Raw genomic sequence first — 24,258 nt, 5'->3', positions numbered from 1 at the left:
CCTATGCAGTCCTGGGTGTTTCCATGGTAACAGACTACGAACAAACCCTGTGTAGTCTGATCCTGCAGTCACGTGTTACTCCACTCCCTGTCGTCTTGATAACCTACAGACAGCAGAAGAGGAGGCAAAAAGATTGGAGTAACACTTGACTGCAGGATCAGACTACACTGGGTTGCTTTGTAGTCTGTTACCATGGAGATACAGCAAAACCTTAAAATCAGCAACGGATATCCTGGACATGGAATCAAAATGATGAACTGTATTTATTTCCAGATAATAACTAGGTAAGGCTGTGTTCACACCTGGGTCGGCGTGTTCAGTTGTCCTGCTCCGTCAGAGGAACAGAACAAGGCAATAATGGAAGAAACGGTTCCGTTGCACGACGGACACCACCGGCAGGTGACGGAACCCATTGATTTCAATGGGTTCTGTCGAATTTCCGTCGGGCTGTCTGTCGTTTTACCTAGAGAGAGAAGCGCAGCATGAGGCGCTATTTTCTCCCGTAATCTCCGGTGATCTCTGCCGGATCCGCCACGGAGGCCCCTAATGGAGCCCACAAAGGAGACGGGAACAAAGTCTAACACTTTATATTTTACCTATTGGAGTGAAAAATACAATGGCTGCCACAAGGAACCCCAGCACTAGCCCCACCAGCATCAAACAGAGGTAAATGCAGCCGAATCTCCACCAGTAGCCAACCAGCAGCAGCCCCCCAACAATACCGGTCAACGCAGTCAGCGACAGACGAGCTGCGGAGAAAGAAAAAAAACCACTGGCATGAAGTTAAACGAACGCAACGTTTCTTCTTATAAACCTGCAGAAGATTAAAATTTGACACAATACAATGTATTAGAGTAGGAGAAGTTAGCTACTTCCTCCCTCGCTGAAGTCACCACTGAACTACACTACCCAGCAACCCTTGTTTTTTGGTCACAAATAGCTTATCATGTTTCACACCGTACAGGTATATAGATTCAGAGAAACCGGTCTCTGTACAGTGATAGGAATGGTGGGATTGATTGCTAGGAAGAGATGAAAGAGGAAGTTGGAGGAGAACTCTGTGTGACCAGGTGACGAAAACAGAAACCCCAAGAGAGCCACTATGGCTGGCAATGGCTACGGTCAGATAGCTGCTCTTTCTCTCCATGTGATTGACTGCAAGGGAGCCTTGAAAGAGGGTGCGGGAGGAGTGTCTGTGTGACAGGTGACAGAAATAACAGCTCTATAGGAGCCAATATGGCTGACAATGGTATGTATCAGACAGCTACTTCCTGAACTTTAGGTATCTATTGATCTTAAGCAATTTACTAGATCATGGAAAGACAGATAAAATACCTTCTTACCGTCGTGGTTGAGAAGCGTGACTTTTGTGAGAAGGATGAACATGAAAAATCCAAAGATTATAAACCCCATGGAGAAGAAATCTGGAAAAAAACAGATCAGTATCAGTACGAAACGGAAAAAAAACTTCAAGATACAAATGAGGAGTCACCCGGATGTCTGACAGCAGCACACGAGGGGTGTAACACCGATCATCAGGGACCGGGAGGGACTCACCAATCTTAAGATACCGATGTCCGAAGAAGCAGATGAAGAGACCGAAGACGGCGCAGAAGGTGAAGAAAACCTTGGTTGATACTTTACCTGCAAATAAAAGCAGGATGAGGATATTATAATGCCCGTTTATATGGCCATGGGGCGAAATTTAATCACGCCAAAGACGAAAATAGCGCCTCACCAGTCAGCGAGCCCTCGCCACCTGCCCCCAGCGCCATTATCAGCAGTGCTCTACCCCCTTAGGGTAAAGGTAACACACATGGGCAACCATGGCGCTTCCGATGGGCCAAAACGGCCCACCTGCAGGAGGTCAGGATATCGGAATATGGCACTCGCTATGATTTGGGCGCCGTATACTGGGTGGAAATTGGATATGTCAAATGTCTGACGGGAATACCCCTCATCTTTGATAGACTGCCCATAACCGTACTGCCCCCCTTCAGACGTTGCGGGGTCCTTACCAAGGGCAGCGCAGTTGTCCATTGCTGCGGAGAAGTTGCAGGCGTACGTATGGACCGGCACATAGGCTGCAGACGTGTTCAGGACCGGATCACGGACGACCACATTGTAAATGACTCCTTGCCCGGGAATAGAGGAGAAGGACATGGTGGTCCTGTCGTTGGCGGTCAGAGTGGCCAGCTGGCAAAATAACAGAGGTACTCCCATTAAAATGATGCCCCCTAATATGACAACCGACCAGACAAGAAAAGTGCCCACATGGGTGACATTCAACTGATGTTATAGGTCACCTGTAATAATGGTCTGTGTAGCATATAGGGGGGATACATGGTTGTAAAAATCGATGCTAAATATCCCTCCTGAAATACTCTGTACTGCTGGGTGACCCCGTTTCTCCGCTTTGTCACTGTTTGTGACCTCCCACCAGTCTCCATTCACCTCCTCACGTCATGACGCTGCCCCTGTCACATGCAGCCCTGTCCTCACTATCACATGAGAGGACAGGTCACTGCCCCGCACACTCCCCTCCTGAAATACTCTGTGCTGCTGGGAATCCTGCTACTTACAGTGTAGGGCTCATGACGCTGCTCCGGTCACATACAGCCCTGTCCTCACTATCACATGAGAGGACAGGTCACTGCCCCGCACACTCCCCTCCTGAAATACTCTGTGCTGCTGGGAATCCTGCTACTTACAGTGTAGGGCTCATGACGCTGCTCCGGTCACATACAGCCCTGTCCTCACTATCACATGAGAGGACAGGTCACAGTCCCCACAAGACCAGCACACTCCTCTCCTGAAATACTCTGTGCTGCGGGATATCCTTGCCCTTCCCACTATGCAACCCTCAATCTGTGACCACCCACTCGTTTCTATTCCCCTCCTAATCTCACATAACCCTATAACCCCCAGATTCATGCACTCATCTCCTGTAATACTCTGTGCTGCTGGGAGCACTTTTTACAGCTACGACACTCACGTACGCTCCCACTTTTCTCCACTCCTCATCACACAGGTCACTGTCCTCCAGCACGCTCCTCTCCTATCTCCGTACCTTAATCCCGTTGGCAGTGATCAGCGGGCCCAATGCCATCTTCTGCAGCTGTGCCAACAACACGGAGTCATTGAGGTTGTTCTCTGGCAGGAAATACTGGTAGATGTCGTACTGCAGACGCCACCTGGATTCCTGGCCCATCTGGACATCGCAAGGCGGAGCAGTGCCCTCTCTGGGGGTACAGGGGGTGTCATTTATATAACACGTGTCATATGCTCACAGTATGTTATCAGCGGGTGCTCACCCTCCTCTCAAGGATGCGGGTGTTACTCATACCTGGCATGGCCCAGATTGGCAGGAGCGAACATGATGACCGTCTCATAGAGGTTGTACTGCAGATATACGTTCGGGTCAATGTCCAAGTTAAACTCCAGGTTACAGGCTCCGGGGATCGGGTCTGGGGACAGGAAGTCCGTTATTATAGGGTAAATTATTACAGTCATTATTCACAGTTAATACCAGCCCTGGAATTCTATTCCTTAGTGATATCTGTTTCTGGGAAAGCCGGGTCACAATCAATACGTTCGTTATTACACCTGCTTTCCTAGTCTCCTGAATGAGAAATATTCCTGGTCATGCAGTAATATGCGAGAACGACGGACCACTAGACAGATTTGCCATTCAGGGGTTTTGGAAAGCTGGATGAGGACCATTGTAGAGCGATAATTATGGCTGAAAAGTTCCCAGTACAGAGAGGAGATTCTGAGCGAGTATCGTACCCCTCTCTGTGTATGGGATAGTGACGGCCGATGCCAGGAGTGGATCCGGGTATAAGGTCTCCAGGTACCAGGTGCACAAAGTCTGGTTGGTGCGGAGGACGGTCAGGAGTCCAGCGTCGCTGCCGGTCTCAGAGTCATTTATATTGGGGATCTGGAAGTCAAGAAACAAAAGAATCTCCAAAAAGTGAAAAGGAAAAAGTACAGATCAGCGATGACTACAGACAATATTACACCAGGGATCCAATCATACAGAGCACTGACACACTGTAACAAGTCCTGCACCTGTTTAATCAGGAGGACTAGTACAGAATTACATCTCAATCTGATACTGCAATATGTAAGTTTTATCTTTATAAAACTTACATATTAAATACAATATTTAATATACTCCAGAGCTGCACTCACTATTCTGCTGGTGGAGTCACTGTGTACATACAATACATTACTTATCCTGTACTGATCCTGAGTTACATCCTGTATTATACTCCAGAGCTGCACTCACTATTCTGCTGGTGGAGTCACTGTGTACATACATTACTTATCCTGTACTGATCCTGAGTTACATCCTATATTATACTCCAGAGCTGTACTCACTATACTGCTGGTAGAGTCACTGTGTACATACAATACATTACTGATCCTGTACTGATCCGGAGTTACATCCTGTATTATACTCCAGAGCTGCACTCACTATTCTGCTGGTGGAGTCACTGTGTACATACATTACTTATCCTGTACTGATCCTGAGTTACATCCTATATTATACTCCAGAGCTGTACTCACTATACTGCTGGTAGAGTCACTGTGTACAGACATTACACTCAGGATCAGTACAGGATAAGTAATGTATGTTCACAGTGACTCCACCAGCAGAATAGTGAGTGCAGCTCTGGAGTATAATACAGGATGTAACTCAGGATCAGTACAGGATAAGTAATGTAATGTATGCACACAGTGACTCCACCAGCAGAACAATGAGTGCAGCTCTGGAGTATAATACAGGATGTAACTCAGGATCAGTACAGGATAAGTAATGTATGTACACAGTGACTCCACCAGCAGAATAGTGAGTGCAGCTCTGGAGTATAATACAGGATGTAACTCCGGATCCGTACAGGATAAGTAATGTAATGTATGTACACAGTGACTCCACCAGCAGAATAGTGAGTGCAGCTCTGGAGTATAATACAGGATGTAACTCAGGATCAGTACAGGATAAGTAATGTATGTTCACAGTGACTCCACCAGCAGAATAGTGAGTGCAGCTCTGGAGTATAATACAGGATGTAACTCAGGATCAGTACAGGATAAGTAATGTAATGTATGTACACAGTGACTCCACCAGCAGAACAATGAGTGCAGCTCTGGAGTATAATACAGGATGTAACTCAGGATCAGTACAGGATAAGTAATGTATGTACACAGTGACTCCACCAGCAGAATAGTGAGTGCAGCTCTGGAGTATAATACAGGATGTAACTCCGGATCCGTACAGGATAAGTAATGTAATGTATGTACACAGTGACTCCACCAGCAGAATAGTGAGTGCAGCTCTGGAGTATAATACAGGATGTAACTCAGGATCAGTACAGGATAAGTAATGTATGTTCACAGTGACTCCACCAGCAGAATAGTGAGTGCAGCTCTGGAGTATAATACAGGATGTAACTCAGGATCAGTACAGGATAAGTAATGTAATGTATGTACACAGTGACTCCACCAGCAGAACAATGAGTGCAGCTCTGGAGTATAATACAGGATGTAACTCAGGATCAGTACAGGATAAGTAATGTATGTACACAGTGACTCCACCAGCAGAATAGTGAGTGCAGCTCTGGAGTATAATACAGGATGTAACTCCGGATCCGTACAGGATAAGTAATGTAATGTATGTACACAGTGACTCCACCAGCAGAATAGTGAGTGCAGCTCTGGAGTATAATACAGGATGTAACTCAGGATCAGTACAGGATAAGTAATGTAATGTATGTACACAGTGACTCCACCAGCAGAACAATGAGTGCAGCTCTGGAGTATAATACAGGATGTAACTCAGGATCAGTACAGGATAAGTAATGTATGTACACAGTGACTCCACCAGCAGAATAGTGAGTGCAGCTCTGGAGTATAATACAGGATGTAACTCCGGATCCGTACAGGATAAGGAATGTAATGTATGTACACAGTGACTCCACCAGCAGAATAGTGAGTGCAGCTCTGGAGTATAATACAGGATGTAACTCAGTATCATCAGTACAGGATAAGTAATGTAATGTATGTTCACAGTGACTCTACCAGCAGAATAGTGAGTGCAGCTCTGGAGTATAATACAGGATGTAACTCAGGATCAGTACAGGATAAGTAATGTAATATATGTACACAGTGACTCCACCAGCAGAATAGGGAGTACAGCTCTGGAGTATAATACAGGATGTAACTCCGGATCCGTACAGGATAAGTAATGTAATGTATGTACACAGTGACTCCACCAGCAGAATAGTGAGTGCAGCTCTGGAGTATAATACTGGATGTAACTCAGGATCAGTACAGGATAAGTAATGTATGTACACAGTGACTCCACCAGCAGAATAGTGAGTGCAGCTCTGGAGTATAATACAGGATGTAACTCAGGATCAGTACAGGATAAGTAATGTAATGTATGTACACAGTAACTCCACCAGCAGAATAGTGAGTGCAGCTCTGGAGTATAATACAGGATATAACTCAGGATCAGTACAGGATAAGTAATGTAATGTATGTACACAGTGACTCCACCAGCAGAATAGTGAGTGCAGCTCTGGAGTATAATACAGGATATAACTCAGGATCAGTACAGGATAAGTAATGTAATGTATGTACACAGTAACTCCACCAGCAGAATAGTGAGTGCAGCTCTGGAGTATAATACAGGATATAACTCAGGATCAGTACAGGATAAGTAATGTAATGTATGTACACAGTGACTCCACCAGCAGAATAGTGAGTGCAGCTCTGGAGTATAATACAGGATATAACTCAGGATCAGTACAGGATAAGTAATGTAATGTATGTACACAGTGACTCCACCAGCAGAATAGTGAGTGCAGCTCTGGAGTATAATACTGGATGTAACTCAGGATCAGTACAGGATAAGTAATGTATGTACACAGTGACTCCACCAGCAGAATAGTGAGTACAGCTCTGGAGTATAATACAGGATGTAACTCAGGATCAGTACAGGATAAGTAATGTATGTACACAGTGACTCCACCAGCAGAATAGTGAGTGCAGCTCTGGAGTATAATACAGGATGTAACTCCGGATCAGTACAGGATAAGTAATGTAATATATGTACACAGTGACTCCACCAGCAGAATAGTGGGTGGCGGTGGGTAGCAGGTGGGAGGCGGTGGGTATGTGGATAGCGGGAGGTGGTAGGTGGATAGCGGGGGGTAGTAGGCGGGGGTAGAAGGTGGGTGGCGGTGGATAGTAGGTGGGTGGCGGTGGATAGTAGGTGGGTAGATGGATAGCGGGGGGTAGTAGGCGGGTGGCAGTGGATAGTAGGTGGATAGCGGGGGGTAGTAGGCGGGTCGCGGTGGCGGGGGGGGGGGGGGTAGTAGGTGGGTGGCAGGTGGATACTTGTAGTAGAGGGGCGCAGGGGCGGGTTCGTACCTTGGTGTTGGACAGCGTCACGTTGATGTACTGACTGTGCACTTGGAGGAGGATGAAGGAGACGTTGCTGGGAATGTTCTGTAGAAGGATCTCGGTGGGGGAGGAAAGATTCAGTTTAATTTCTGTCGACCTTCCCATCGACACTTCAGTGAGTCCTGTGAACCGGAGACAGAAGATGGAGGGTTAATACGGGGCGGCCGCTGGACCCCGGGATGTTCTGTATTAATGTCCTCCGTACACGAGGACCTGCACACCGGATACAGGGGTGCTCCCCAACAATGACTAAGAAATAGAAGACCCCAAGTCCTCCTCTGGTGTCCAACCGTTTCCTCTACACCGACTAGTAGCCAGCTGCCATTACGCTGCCCATGGTGGATGTCACCCAGCTTTCCACAGACTCTGAATGGCCTAAATCTCTGCACGGTTATGCATTTCTACACCACAAACACTTCTCTTCCTACCTGCAACATAAAACAGGCTGCTCAGGATGAAAAAAGGCTATAGGGCTCCTATTATTGCCGCCAGATGTCATGGCAAAGCGACGCCGTCTGGCGACACATTGTAAGCAGGACCCCGGCAGAGACATGAGAAATTCTCTGGTTATATCTATACATGTGGAGGACATATATATCACATATGTACAGTGTCGGGAACCTCCAGAGACATCACATCATGTGTGACTGATATCAGCCGCTCCTCTTATATCACTCCAGCACTATTATATCCTCCAGAGACATTACATCATATATGTTACTGATATCAGCCGCTCCTCTTATATCACTCCAGTACTATTATATCCTCCAGAGACATTACATCATATGTGACTGATATCAGCCGCTCCTCTTATATCACTCCAGTACTATTATATCCTCCAGAGACATTACATCATATGTGACTGATATCAGCCGCTCCTCTTATAACACTCCAGTACTATTATATCCTCCAGAGACATTACATCATATGTGTGACTGATATCAGCCGCTCCTCTTATATCACTCCAGCACTATTATATCCTCCAGAGACATTACATCATATGTGACTGATATCAGCCGCTCCTCTTATATCACTCCAGCACTATTATATCCTCCAGAGACATTACATCATATGTGACTGATATCAGCCGCTCCTCTTATATCACTCCACCACTATTATATCCTCCAGAGACATTACATCATATATGTTACTGATATCAGCCGCTCCTCTTATAACACTCCAGTACTATTATATCCTCCAGAGACATTACATCATATATGTTACTGATATCAGCCGCTCCTCTTATATCACTCCAGTACTATTATATCCTCTCCAGAGACATTACATCATATGTGACTGATATCAGCCGCTCCTCTTATATCACTACTCCAGTACTATTATATCCTCCAGAGACATTACATCATATGTGACTGATATCAGCCGCTCCTCTTATATCACTCCAGTACTATTATATCCTCCAGAGACATTACATCATATGTGTGACTGATATCAGCCGCTCCTCTTATATCACTCCAGCACTATATATCCTCCAGAGACATTACATCATATATGTGACTGATATCAGCCGCTCCTCTTATATCACTCCAGCACTTATATCCTCCAGAGACATTACATCATATGTGACTGATATCAGCCGCTCCTCTTATAACACTCCAGCACTATTATATCCTCCAGAGACATTACATCATATGTGACTGGATATCAGCCGCTCCTCTTATATCACTCCAGCACTATTATATCCTCCAGAGACATTACATCATATGTGACTGATATCAGCCGCTCCTCTTATATCACTCCAGCACTATTATATCCTCCAGAGACATTACATCATATGTGACTGATATCAGCCGCTCCTCTTATATCACTCCAGCACTATTATATCCTCCAGAGACATTACATCATATGTGACTGATTTCAGCGCTCCTCTTATATCACTCCACCACTATTATATCCTCCAGAGACATTACATCATATATGTTACTGATATCAGCCGCTCCTCTTATAACACTCCAGAACTATTATATCCTCCAGAGACATTACATCATATAGTGACTGATATCAGCCGCTCCTCTTATATCACTCCAGCACTATTATATCCTCCAGAGACATTACATCATATGTGACTGATATCAGCCGCTCCTCTTATATCACTCCAGCACTATTATATCCTCCAGAGACATTACATCATATGTGACTGATATCAGCCGCTCCTCTTATAACACTCCAGTACTATTATATCCTCCAGAGACATTACATCATATGTGACTGATATCAGCCGCTCCTCTATATATCACTCCAGTACTATTATATCCTCCAGAGACATTACATCATATGTGACTGATATCAGCCGCTCCTCTTATATCACTCCAGTACTATTATATCCTCCAGAGACATTACATCATATGTGTGACTGATATCAGCCGCTCCTCTTATATCACTCCAGCACTATTATATCCTCCAGAGACATTACATCATATGTGACTGATATCAAGCGCTCCTCTTATAACACTCCAGACTATATATCCTCCAGAGACATTACATCATATGTGACTGATATCAGCCGCTCCCTCTTATATCACTCCAGCACTATTATATCCTCCAGAGACATTCACATCATATGTGACTGATATCAGCCGCTCCTCATTATATCACTCCATTATAACTCCACTATATATCCTCCAAGACATTACATATAACACTCCAGCACTATTATATCCTCCAGAGACATTACATCATATGTGACGGATATCAGCCGCTCCTCTTATATCACTCCACCACTATTATATCCTCCAGAGACATTACATCATATATGTTACTGATATCAGCCGCTCCTCTTATAACACTCCAGTACTATTATATCCTCCAGAGACATTACATCATATGTGTGACTGATATCAGCGGCTCCTCTTATAACACTCCAGCACTATTATATCCTCCAGAGACATTACATCATATGTGTGACCGATATCAGCGGCTCCTCTTATAACACTCCAGCACTATTATATCCTCCAGAGACATTACATCATATGTGACTGATATCAGCCGCTCCTCTTATATCACTCCAGTACTATTATATCCTCCAGACATTACATCATATGTGTGACTGATATCAGCCGCTCCTCTTATAACATCCAGTAGTATTATATCCTCCAGAGACATTACATCATATGTGTGACTGATATCAGCCGCTCCTCTTATATCACTCCAGCACTATTATATCCTGCAGAGACATGACATCATATGTGTGACTGATATCAGCCGCTCCTCTTATATCACTCCAGTACTATTATATCCTCCAGAGACATTACATCATATGTGACTGATATCAGCCGCTCCTCTTATAACACTCCAGTACTATTATATCCTCCAGAGACATTACATCATATGTGTGACTGATATCTGCCGCTCCTCTTATAATCACTCCAGTACTATTATATCCTCCAGAGACATTACATCATATGTGTGACTGATATCAGCCGCTCCTCTTATATCACTCCAGCACTATTATATCCTGCAGAGACATGACATCATATGTGTGACTGATATCAGCCGCTCCTCTTATATCACTCCAGCACTATTATATCCTCCAGAGACATTACATCATATGTGACTGATATCAGCCGCTCCTCTTATATCACTCCAGTACTATTATATCCTCCAGAGACATTACATCATATGTGTGACTGATATCAGCCGCTCCTCTTATATCACTCCAGTACTATCATATCCTCCAGAGACATTACATCATATGTGTGACTGATATCAGCCGCTCCTCTTATAACATCCAGTACTATTATATCCTCCAGAGACATTACATCATATGTATGACTGATATCAGCCGCTCCTCTTATATCACTCGAGTACTATTATATCCTCCAGAGACATTACATCATATGTGACTGATATCAGCCGCTCCTCTTATATCACTCCAGCACTATTATATCCTCCAGAGACATTACATCATATGTGTGACTGATATCAGCCGCTCCTCTTATAACATCCAGTACTATTATATCCTCCAGAGACATTACATCATATGTGTGACTGATATCAGCCGCTCCTCTTATATCACTCCAGCACTATTATATCCTCCAGAGACATTACATCATATGTGTGACCGATATCAGCGGCTCCTCTTATATCACTCCAGTACTATTATATCCTCCAGAGACATTACATCATGTGTGACTGATATCAGCCGCTCCTCTTATATCACTCCAGTACTATTATATCCTCCAGAGACATTACATCATATGTGTGACTGATATCAGCCGCTCCTCTTATAACACTCCAGTACTATTATATCCTCCAGAGACATTACATCATATGTGTGACTGATATCAGCCGCTCCTCTTATATCACTCCAGTACTATTATATCCCCCAGAGACATTACATCATATGTGTGACTGATATCATCCGCTCCTCTTATAACATCCAGTACTATTATATCCTCCAGAGACATTACATCATATGTGTGACTGATATCAGCCGCTTCTCTTATATCACTCCAGCACTATTATATCCTCCAGAGACATTACATCATATGTGTGACTGATATCAGCCGCTCCTCTTATATCACTCCAGTACTATTATACCCTCCAGAGACATTACATCATATGTGACTGATATCAGCCGCTCCTCTTATAACGCTCCAGCACTATTATATCCTCCAGAGACATTACATCATATGTGTGACTGAGATCAGCCGCTCCTCTTATAACACTCCAGTACTATTATATCCTCCAGAGACATTACATCATATGTGTGACTGATATCAGCCGCTCCTCTTATATCACTCCAGTACTATTATATCCTCCAGAGACATTACATCATATGTGTGACTGATATCAGCCGCTCCTCTTATATCACTCCAGCACTATTATATCCTCCAGAGACATTACATCATATGTGTGACTGATATCAGCCGCTCCTCTTATATCACTCCAGTACTATTATATCCTCCAGAGACATTACATCATATGTGTGACTGATATCAGCCGATCCTCTTATATCACTCCAGCACTATTATATCCTCCAGAGACATTACATCATATGTGACTGATATCATCCGCTCCTCTTATATCACTCCAGCACTATTATATCCTCCAGAGACATTACATCATATGTGACTGATATCAGCCGCTCCTCTTATATCACTCCAGTACTATTATATCCTCCAGAGACATTACATCATATGTGTGACTGATATCAGCCGATCCTCTTATATCACTCCAGCACTATTATAAGCTGCTATGTTTAGGGTTGGTGGCCGAATTGTATAGAAACATTCCCTGGGTAAGAGACAGGAATGCAGATACAGAAACCAACATTCATTCTATAGATGCCGCCCACGTTCGGATATCTTCCTCCTTCTGCTCGGCCAATTAGTTACATAAATGGCTGAATTGTCCTTATATCAAATTACTCTGTAAATTGTTCTCAGCACTTCCTATAATCATATTAATTACAGTATGGGAAACAAACTCAAATCACTCTCCATAATAAGAGACATTATACTGAATTACACAACCTATAAAATATCTCCAAATAGCCTATAATTTTTACGTCTGTGCCCTCTATAATAAATATCCCGAGTTATTACATACTAGAGGAGAAAAACAATATTATAGTAGTTATATTCCTGTATATAGGAGCAGTATTATAGTAGTTATATTCTTGTATATAGGGGCAGTATTATAGTAGTTATATTCTTGTATATAGGGGCAGTATTATAGTAGTTATATTCTTGTATATAGGAGCAGTATTATAGTAGTTATATTCTTGTATATAGGGGCAGTATTATAGTAGTTATATTCTTGTATATAGAGGCAGTATTATAATAGTTATATTCTTGTATATAGGGGGCAGTATTATAGTAGTTATATTCTTGTATATAGGGGCAGTATTATAGTCGTTATATTCTTGTATATAGGGGCAGTATTATAGTAGTTATATTCTTGTATATAGGGGCAGTATTATAGTAGTTATATTCTTGTATATAGGAGCAGTATTATAGGAGTTATATTCTTGTATATAGGGGGCAGTATTATAGTAGTTATATTCTTGTATATAGGGGGCAGTATTATAGTAGTTATATTCTTGTATATAGGAGCAGTATTATAGTAGTTATATTCTTGTATATAGGAGCAGTATTATAGTAGTTATATTCTTGTATATAGGGGCAGTATTATAGAAGTTATATTCTTGTATATAGGGGCAGTATTATAGTAGTTATATTCTTGTATATAGGAGGCAGTATTATAGTAGTTATATTCTTGTATATAGGGGGGCAGTATTATAGTAGTTATATTCTTGTATATAGGAGCAGTATTATAGTAGTTATATTCTTGTATATAGGGGGCAGTATTATAGTAGTTATATTCTTGTATATAGGGCAGTATTATAGTAGTTATATTCTTGTATATAGGAGGCAGTATTATAGTAGTTATATTCTTGTATATAGGGGGCAGTATTATAGTAGTTATATTCTTGTATATAGGGGGCAGTATTATAGTAGTTATTTTCTTGTATATAGGGGGCAGTATTATAGTAGTTATATTCTTGTATATAGGAGCAGTATTATAGTAGTTATATTCTTGTATATAGGGGCAGTAATATAGTAGTTATATTCTTGTATATAGGAGCAGTATTATAGTAGTTATATTCTTGTATATAGGAGCAGTATTATAGTAGTTATATTCTTGTATATAGGAGGCAGTATTATAATAGTTATATTCTTGTATATAGGAGCAGTAATATAGTAGTTATATTCTTGTATATAGGAGCAGTATTATAGTAGTTATATTCTTGTATATAGGGGGCAGTGTTATAGTAGTTATATTCTTGTATATAGGGGGCAGTGTTATAGTAGTCATAGTCTTGTATATAGGGGGCAGTATTATAGTAGTTATATTCTTGTATATAGGAGCAGTATTATAGTAGTTATATTCTTGTATATAGGAGACAGTATTATAGTAGTTATTCTTGTATATAGGGGCAGTATTATAGTAGTTATATTCTTGTATATAGGAGCAGTATTATAGTAGTTATATTCTTGTATATATGGGGCAGTATTATAGTAGTTATATTCTTGTATATAGGAGTAATATTATAGTAGTTATATTCTTGTATATAGGGGCAGTATTATAGTAGTTATATTCTTGTATATAGGGGCAGTATTATAGTAGTTATATTCTTGTATATAGGGGCAGTATTATAGTAGTTATATTCTTGTATATAGGGGCAGTATTATAGTAGTTATAATCTTGTATATAGGAGCAGTATTATAGTAGTTATATTCTTGTATATAGGGGCAGTATTATAGTAGTTATATTCTTGTATATAGGAGGCAGTATTATAGTAGTTATATTCTTGTATATAGGGAGCAGTATTATAGTAGTTATATTCTTGTATATAGGAGCAGTATTATAGTAGTTATATTCTTGTATATAGGGCAGTATTATAGTAGTTATATTCCTGTATATAGGGGCAGTATTATAGTAGTTATATTCTTGTATATAAGGGTAGTATTATAGTAGTTATATTCTTGTATATAGGGGCAGTATTATAGTAGTTATATTCTTGTATATAGGAGGCAGTATTATAGTAGTTATATTCTTGTATATAGGAGGCAGTATTATAGTAGTTATATTCTTGTATATAGGAGGCAGTATTATAGTAGTTATATTCTTGTATACAGGGGCAGTATTATAGTAGTTATATTCTTGTATATAGGGGGCAGTATTATAGTTATATTCTTGTATATAGGGGCAGTATTATAGTAGTTATATTCTTGTATATAGGGGCAGTATTATAGTAGTTATATTCTTGTATATAGGGGTAGTATTATAGTAGTTATATTCTTGTATATAGGAGCAGTATTATAGTAGTTATATTCTTGTATATAGGAGCAGTATTATAGTAGTTATATTCTTGTATATAGGAGCAGTATTATAGTAGTTATATTCTTGTATATAGGAGCAGTATTATAGTAGTTATATTCTTGTATATAGGGAGCAGTATTATAGTAGTTATATTCTTGTATATAGGAGCAGTATTATAGTAGTTATATTCTTGTATATAGGAGTAGTATTATAGTAGTTATATTATTGTATATAGGGGCAGTATTATAGTCGTTATATTGTTGTATATAGGAGCAGTATTATAGTTGTTATATTCTTGTATATAGGAGCAGTATTATAGTAGTTATATTCTTGTATATAGGAGCAGTATTATAGTAGTTATATTCTTGTATATAGGAGGCAGTATTATAATAGTTATATTCTTGTATATAGGAGCAGTAATATAGTAGTTATATTCTTGTATATAGGAGCAGTATTATAGTAGTTATATTCTTGTATATAGGGGGCAGTGTTATAGTAGTTATATTCTTGTATATAGGGGGCAGTATTATAGTAGTCATATTCTTGTATATAGGGGGCAGTATTATAGAAGTTATATTCTTGTATATAGGAGCAGTATTATAGTAGTTATATTCTTGTATATAGGAGACAGTATTATAGTAGTTATTCTTGTATATAGGGGCAGTATTATAGTAGTTATATTCTTGTATATAGGAGCAGTATTATAGTAGTTATATTCTTGTATATATGGGGCAGTATTATAGTAGTTATATTCTTGTATATAGGAGTAATATTATAGTAGTTATATTCTTGTATATAGGGGCAGTATTATAGTAGTTATATTCTTGTATATAGAGGGCAGTGTTATAGTAGTTATATTCTTGTATATAGGGGGCAGTATTATAGTAGTTATATTCTTGTATATAGGAGCAGTATTATAGTAGTTATATTCTTGTATATAGGGGGCAGTATTATAGTAGTTATATTCTTGTATATAGGGGGCAGTATTATAGTAGTTATTTTCTTGTATATAGGGGGCAGTATTATAGTAGTTATATTCTTGTATATAGGTGGCAGTATTATAGTAGTTATATTCTTGTATATAGGAGCAGTATTATAGTAGTTATATTCTTGTATATAGGAGGCAGTATTATAGTAGTTATATTCTTGTATATAGGGGGCAGTATTATAGTAGTTATATTCTTGTATATAGGGGGCAGTATTATAGTAGTTATTTTCTTGTATATAGGGGGCAGTATTATAGTAGTTATATTCTTGTATATAGGAGCAGTAATATAGTAGTTATATTCTTGTATATAGGAGCAGTAATATAGTAGTTATATTCTTGTATATAGGAGCAGTATTATAGTAGTTATATTCTTGTATATAGGGGGCAGTGTTATAGTAGTTATATTCTTGTATATAGGGGGCAGTGTTATAGTAGTCATATTCTTGTATATAGGGGGCAGTATTATAGTAGTTATATTCTTGTATATAGGAGCAGTATTATAGTAGTTATATTCTTGTATATAGGAGACAGTATTATAGTAGTTATTCTTGTATATAGGGGCAGTATTATAGTAGTTATATTCTTGTATATAGGAGCAGTATTATAGTAGTTATATTCTTGTATATATGGGGCAGTATTATAGTAGTTATATTCTTGTATATAGGAGTAATATTATAGTAGTTATATTCTTGTATATAGGGGCAGTATTATAGTAGTTATATTCTTGTATATAGGGGCAGTATTATAGTAGTTATATTCTTGTATATAGGGGCAGTATTATAGTAGTTATATTCTTGTATATAGGGGCAGTATTATAGTAGTTATATTCTTGTATATAGGAGCAGTATTATAGTAGTTATATTCTTGTATATAGGAGCAGTATTATAGTAGTTATATTCTTGTATATAGGAGGCAGTATTATAGTAGTTATATTCTTGTATATAGGAGGCAGTATTATAGTAGTTATATTCTTGTATATAGGGAGCAGTATTATAGTAGTTATATTCTTGTATATAGGAGCAGTATTATAGTAGTTATATTCTTGTATATAGGGGCAGTATTATAGTAGTTATATTCCTGTATATAGGGGCAGTATTATAGTAGTTATATTCTTGTATATAAGGGTAGTATTATAGTAGTTATATTCTTGTATATAGGAGCAGTATTATAGTAGTTATATTCTTGTATATAGGGAGCAGTATTATAGTAGTTATATTCTTGTATATAGGGAGCAGTATTATAGTAGTTATATTCTTGTATATAGGGGCAGTATTATAGTAGTTATATTCTTGTATATAGGGGCAGTATTATAGTAGTTATATTCTTGTATATAGGGGCAGTATTATAGTAGTTATATTCTTGTATATAGGGTGAGTATTATAGTAGTTATATTCTTGTATATAGGGAGCAGTATTATAGTAGTTATATTCTTGTATATAGGGGCAGTATTATAGTAGTTATATTCTTGTATATAGGGGCAGTATTATAGTAGTTATATTCTTGTATATAGGGGCAGTATTATAGTAGTTATATTCTTGTATATAGGGTGAGTATTATAGTAGTTATATTCTTGTATATAGGGGCAGTATTATAGTAGTTATATTCTTGTATATAGGGGACAGTATTATAGTAGTTATATTCTTGTATATAGGGGCAGTATTATAGTAGTTATATTCTTGTATATAGGGGCAGTATTATAGTAGTTATATTCTTGTATATAGGAGCAGTATTATAGTAGTTATATTCTTGTATATAGGGGCAGTATTATAGTAGTTATATTCTTGTATATAGGGGCAGTATTATAGTAGTTATATTCTTGTATATAGGGGCAGTATTATAGTAGTTATATTCTTGTATATAAGGGTAGTATTATAGTAGTTATATTCTTGTATATAGGGGCAGTATTATAGTAGTTATATTCTTGTATATAGGAGGCAGTATTATAGTAGTTATATTCTTGTATATAGGAGGCAGTATTATAGTAGTTATATTCTTGTATATAGGAGGCAGTATTATAGTAGTTATATTCCTGTATATAGGGGCAGTATTATAGTAGTTATATTCTTGTATATAAGGGTAGTATTATAGTAGTTATATTCTTGTATATAGGGGCAGTATTATAGTAGTTATATTCTTGTATATAGAGGGCAGTGTTATAGTAGTTATATTCTTGTATATAGGAGCAGTATTATAGTAGTTATATTCTTGTATATAGGGGGCAGTATTATAGTAGTTATATTCTTGTATATAGGGGGCAGTATTATAGTAGTTATATTCTTGTATATAGGGGGCAGTATTATAGTAGTTATATTCTTGTATATAGGGGCAGTATTATAGTAGTTATATTCTTGTATATAGGAGCAGTATTATAGTAGATATATTCTTGTATATAGTGAGCAGTATTATAGTAGTTATAGTCTTGTATATAGGAGCAGTATTATAGTAGTTATATTCTTGTATATAGGGGTAGTATTATAGTAGTTATATTCTTGTATACAGGGAGCAGTATTATAGTAGTTATATTCTTGTATATAGGAGCAGTATTATAGTAGTTATATTCTTGTATATAGGAGCAGTATTATAGTAGTTATATTCTTGTATATAGGGGCAGTATTATAGTAGTTATATTCTTGTATATATGGGCAGTATTATAGTAGTTATATTCCTGTATATAGGGGCAGTATTATAGTAGTTATATTCTTGTATATAAGGGAAGTATAGTAGTTATATTCTTGTATATAGGGGCAGTATTATAGTAGTTATATTCTTGTATATAGGAGCAGTATTATAGTAGTTATATTCTTGTATATAGGGGCAGTATTATAGTAGTTATATTCTTGTATATAGGGGGCAGTATTATAGTAGTTATATTCTTGTATATAGGGAGAGGTATTATAGTAGTTATATTCTTGTATATAGGGGGCAGTATTATAGTAGTAATATTCTTGTATATAGGTGCAGTATTATAGTAGTTATATTCTTGTATATAGGGGCAGTATTATAGTAGTTATATTCTTGTATATAGGAGGCAGTATTATAATAGTTATATTCTTGTATATAGGGGGCAGTATTTTATGATGTTGATATTGTATGACACGAATGATTACCATCTGCGTCCAGCGCTGCTAAATATACAACGGAATAAATATTAATTCCTCGCCCCACATGTAGGTGTCACTGTCAGTAATCTTGTTACATAATATCTGCAGTTTTTGACTTTCCTGTGAATGAAGATGAAACTAGTTTCCAAGAAACCTCAGACCCCGCGGAGGTCCTGACGCGGGGAAACCATAATTAGCCTCTGATGTTTATGAAACTGCAGAAATAAACACAAGACGTCTGTACAGGGAAGTTATGGGGGTGTCAGTATTTCGTTATTCCGCTGGACATGGACGCCATTCTATACGATCTTTACTACTGTATCAAATGTGATCACCTGGAGAAGTCGTTACACAGGTCGCATGACGGCTGCACCAGGTGAATCTGATCAAGTAGGGCTGTAGTCAGAGTGTAGAGCTCCTCTTGCTTTGGAGGACCTGACGCGACTACGATCTACATGTAATACAACATTTCCCCAGTAGTGGTCACTGGAGGAAAAATGTATGGCTGAAAGAAGCTGATCGGGGATTTTGGATGTCAGACCCTGCCGTCAGCTGATCGTCAGTGGGTCCTAACCTGGAAAAGTGGTTGAGCAGATAGTACTGACGTATCGGTGGGACCCGGCTACTGAGCCCCCATTGATCGCTAGAACCAAGCGTGCACACACTTCAGGTCTGACTGCCCTCTGCTTCTCTCTTTATTGGCCGACAGACATTTCGGTTGGCACGGGAACCCCATAGGCAACGATCCCACCTCTGGAACCCCAACCTATCAGACATCTCCAAAGTAACCTATGGGTAGACCGTTAATATCAGCGGTCGGAATACCCCTTTAAGGGCCAATAATAAAAAAACTATTAAAAGGGTATTCCGGTTTCAGCAAATAAATGTTACTCTTTGTATAATTAAAAAGTGCTAAAAATGTTCCAATATACTTTCTGTATCAAACTACGGTAGGTTTTCAAGATCTCTGCTTGCTGTCATTCAATATGAACCTATAGTTTACGTCCAATGGAGAAAAATCGTTTCAGGTCATGTGATGGACACACAGCTGTAGGACTCGTTACAACACAGCTCTGATGCCGTGCACCGGAGTGTCTACCACATGACCCGCCCCCTCCTGCTAAGCCCCGCCCAATTTTGTGAAAACTGGCGGAGGTGGCATCAAAATGGAAAAGATGTTGCATTTGAGGGAATTGAAACTGGAGAAATTCTCTGAAGCTACAAAGAGGAAGATTCCCTTTACCCTCCCCCATCCCATAACCAAAACTGAAGTTGATTAATTGCGCTGAATTTCGATTAATTGCCCAGCCCTACCCTAAGGCCCCGTTCACACTGAAGTTTTTGCAATTGAGAACCGCGGGCAAAAAAAATGCATCAAAAACGGCTTTTTCTGCCTCCCGTTAATGTAAATGGGAGGTCCGAGACTGAAACGCCTGAAGAAAGGTCATGACGCTTCTTTTTCCCACAAGCATTTTTTTCTGCTCGCAGGGAAAAAAAACGCCTCCGCCTCCCATTGAAATCAATGTCAGGTGTTTTCGGCCGTTTGACGTGTTTTCCACGCCAAAAAACAACAGGTGTGAACAGGGCCTGACTGAAAAGTTTGAGGAGTTTTATTGCTAATAGTAAACAAATATTATTAGTAGATACGGAGCGTCGCCCCCTTATATAATAGACATATCTGCCGATAGAAGCCGCAGTTACCGGGGCCCCCTTCCAAACAGAATTTTGAGTCCGATTTTCTGCCTGCAAAAAAACTCTGTGTGAACCCGGCCTAAGTGTCAGTCTTTACTGCACTATAGCATTCTATTCATAAATGAGCAGAACAATCTTTTTCCCTCACAAGGGAGCGCTGGAATGTCGGAGAACAGATAAAGCCCAACTTCAATTTAAGGCCTTATTCAGACTTGCGTGTTTCACGTCCGCGTGCTGTCCGTTTCTTTTTTCACGGACACCATAAGGACCTATGAAAATCAATGGGGCCGCGCACATGCGTTATTTTTCATGCGAGTGTCCGTTGCGTGAAACTCGCTGCATGTCCTATTTTGGTGCGTTTTTGCGCACCTAGCCACCCATTGAAATCAATGGGTGCGTGAAAAAAACAGACAGCACACGGACGTCATCCGTTTGCTGTCCGTGATTCACGCAACAGCTGCTAAAGAAATGAGGAACAACAAAAACCTTCCGTTTTTTTTGCGGACAGAAAAAAACGCGTCACATACGGATGACAAGCGCACGTAAAAGACGCAGGCGCGCGCCGTACACGGATGTCACTGCAATGCAAGAAAAACGCTGTGATTTTTTCCGCGTGCAAAACGGACACGTTCGTGTGAATAAGGCCTATGATTTAGGTCTTATTTTTATAGGACTTTCTAAAAACCAGATTTCTGCTTGCTGTCGGTGAATGGAGTCGTTCTCATTTCCATTCAGGAGCTTAAAACCTCCTAGACCTGTCACAGCTGAGTTTGTTCCAATTGTGTCTAGACAATCCTCTGTGAGCTAAACAGCCCGGACTACAGACTGATACATTGTAACAAACTATCAGGACAAGAGTGATTTGTGCTGCTAGACCGGATACGATTGTAACAAACCCTCAGCTGTGAAAAGCATTAGGTCTATGGAACAGCAGGTTGCGTGTAAGTCGAGGTCACATTTTATTTTACAATAGTTGTGTCTTGGATAAATAAGCGCGTCTCCCGACCTCATGACGGAATCGCGAGGGGTTGTAGAGCAGCCGCCATGACACATGATCGGCCGGAGGCGGCGGATAACGCTGCGGAGTGGTGAATGAACAGACGGGGGTCACTGGGGGATCACACCCCATTCATCTAACCAAGGAAAGGAGGCCGGGGTCAGCGGGAAGGACGCCGCACGGAGAAGAACACATGACAGAACTTGTGACCGGGTGTGAAACGCGTCTAATAGAGGCCGACAATGCAGCCCTATGGGAATGAATGGGAAGAGTAATCTAATGAGGCAAGGTACCCCTCCCCCACACCCCCAGCGTCGTCACGTGGGCAACTTAAGTCCAGCTGGGCATAGAGATGAGAGTCTGCGGCTCATGGACAGGTGGACGTTCAGATAGTGCCCCCCCCCCATATTACCTGTCCTCTATGTTGCCTTACATATATAAAGCCATCAGAAAATTTGGCGCCCATTGAAACGCATGAAGTGTTAGTATTGTGCCGTCTCCTCAACCTCTAGTGGCAGCCTGTAAAGCCGGGCCATCTCGATGCTGCTCAGGGATTTCTAGGAGGGCTTATTCCTGTAGCCAGAAATTTAGGATTTTTTTCCCCTGCATTACCACTATAGGGATCTGGTCCCTTTTTGATGCCAATATTCGATTTGTGGCGCACGGTCCCCAATCCTTCCAGCGACGCTCCTTCAGAAGGCCCAAAAAGCCCAACCAAAGACCCAAAGTCTACGGCCGGGTTCACACGCAGCGTAAACACTGCAGAATCTCCTCAACGGATTTTATTGCAGAAAATCCGCAGCGTTATTACAGTAGCAGCAAATCGAATGAGATTCAAACAAATCTCCTCCACGCGCCGCGGAAAAAAACACAACGCCAGAAAAAGCGTTCGCAACTTGACTTGCGGTGCGGTGTTTTTTTCCGCGGCAGGTCAATTTATGTTGCAGCTTTTTGTTGCGGTTTAAGATATTGCGATTTTTGCCGCAGAAAAACTTTGATTACCCTTACCCAGAAGTCTGTGTTTCTGCGTCTCCTGGGATGACGTTTCATCCCATGTGACTGCTGCAGCAAAATCACAGGCTGAGGTCGCCAGGGCTCGAGGGACGCGTCGGACGGTTACGGCCGGGGTAACTGTGAACGTTTTTGTTTTTTTTCTTTCCGCCCAAGAAACCGCACCACAATGTGCTGCAAGTTCTAGGTTATAAGACCAGTGTGAACCCCACTTATCGGAAATTTGTAGGAAAAATCCTCACGGATTTTAAAAACGTGCTGCGGCGGGGGAAATCCCGATCTAAATCCGCATGCAGATACAAATATCGTATAGTGAATATCTGGAGGAATTTTTTTCTTGAGACGTGATAAGAAACCCTACGCTGTGTGAGCAGGACTAGGTCAAGGAACAGTTATCAGACATTGAGTGTAAACAATTGTGTCCATTTACTGACAGCAAGCAGAGATTGTAAAAATGGAGTGGAATGAAAACACCGTCTATTATAAAGACGTCGCGCTTCATTTATATAAACCCCTTTTTCATGAAATATTCCAAACACCTGGAGTTAGAAAAACATGGCAGCCATCCTCCAAAAACAGCACCACACCTGTCCACAAGGTTGTGTGTGGTATTGCAGCTCAGGCCCATTCACTACAATAGAGCTGAGCTGCCATACCGGACACAACCTGTAGTCACCCAGCTTTCCCACACCCCTGAAGGGTAAATCTGCTTAGGTGTGCAGGAGTGGGAGATTACATAACTAGGTTGAGTTGCCTTTCAGGGGCCCAGGAAAGCCGAGCGATGATCCCTGTGGGAACTGTAACGGAGGTCACCCAGCTTTCCTAGAAACTGATGAACATGGAATAAAATGTCGAACTCGACAGAAGAGGACGACACCAGGACAAAGACTGCCGCTCCAGACGACTAGAGAGGGGACCCCCACAGAGGAGCCCAATAACCGTCTTATGTGGAGCGCTTCACGATGTCAGGAATACTGCGACCGCGACCTCAATGTCTCCCTACGGGGTAACCAGTTGCATATGACCTTGCGACCTTTGTAAAAAAAAACAAAAACATAAATGTCTGATTTTTTTCGACAGTCACGAGGGCACTTATTTCCCCCATTGATGTCACGGTCGCAGTAATTTCGCCAACTTCATGTGACTCACAG

General features: G+C 40.4%; 1 protein-coding gene across 3 annotated transcripts in view; it reads right to left on the bottom strand.

The window, feature by feature from the left end:
• The window catches only part of TM7SF3 (transmembrane 7 superfamily member 3), a 38,541-nt gene that overhangs the window by 3,994 nt on the left and 10,289 nt on the right, over nt 1–24,258 (bottom strand). For all 3 annotated transcript variants that reach the window (XM_075855769.1, XM_075855770.1, XM_075855768.1), the window contains exons 2-9: nt 7,441–7,595; nt 3,790–3,940; nt 3,347–3,467; nt 3,071–3,242; nt 2,019–2,196; nt 1,558–1,644; nt 1,344–1,424; nt 597–749 (exon numbers count right to left, since the gene is read on the bottom strand). In XM_075855769.1, coding sequence (XP_075711884.1) covers nt 597–749; nt 1,344–1,424; nt 1,558–1,644; nt 2,019–2,196; nt 3,071–3,242; nt 3,347–3,467; nt 3,790–3,940; nt 7,441–7,595 — 1,098 coding nt within the window. The remainder of the gene's footprint in view (nt 1–596; nt 750–1,343; nt 1,425–1,557; nt 1,645–2,018; nt 2,197–3,070; nt 3,243–3,346; nt 3,468–3,789; nt 3,941–7,440; nt 7,596–24,258) is intronic.

Source organism: Rhinoderma darwinii, chromosome 3 (genome assembly GCF_050947455.1).
Source record: "Rhinoderma darwinii isolate aRhiDar2 chromosome 3, aRhiDar2.hap1, whole genome shotgun sequence".
Lineage (NCBI taxonomy): Eukaryota > Metazoa > Chordata > Amphibia > Anura > Rhinodermatidae > Rhinoderma > Rhinoderma darwinii.
The sequence above is the reverse complement of the archived record's forward strand: the minus strand, read 5'-3'. Positions and strand labels throughout refer to the sequence as shown.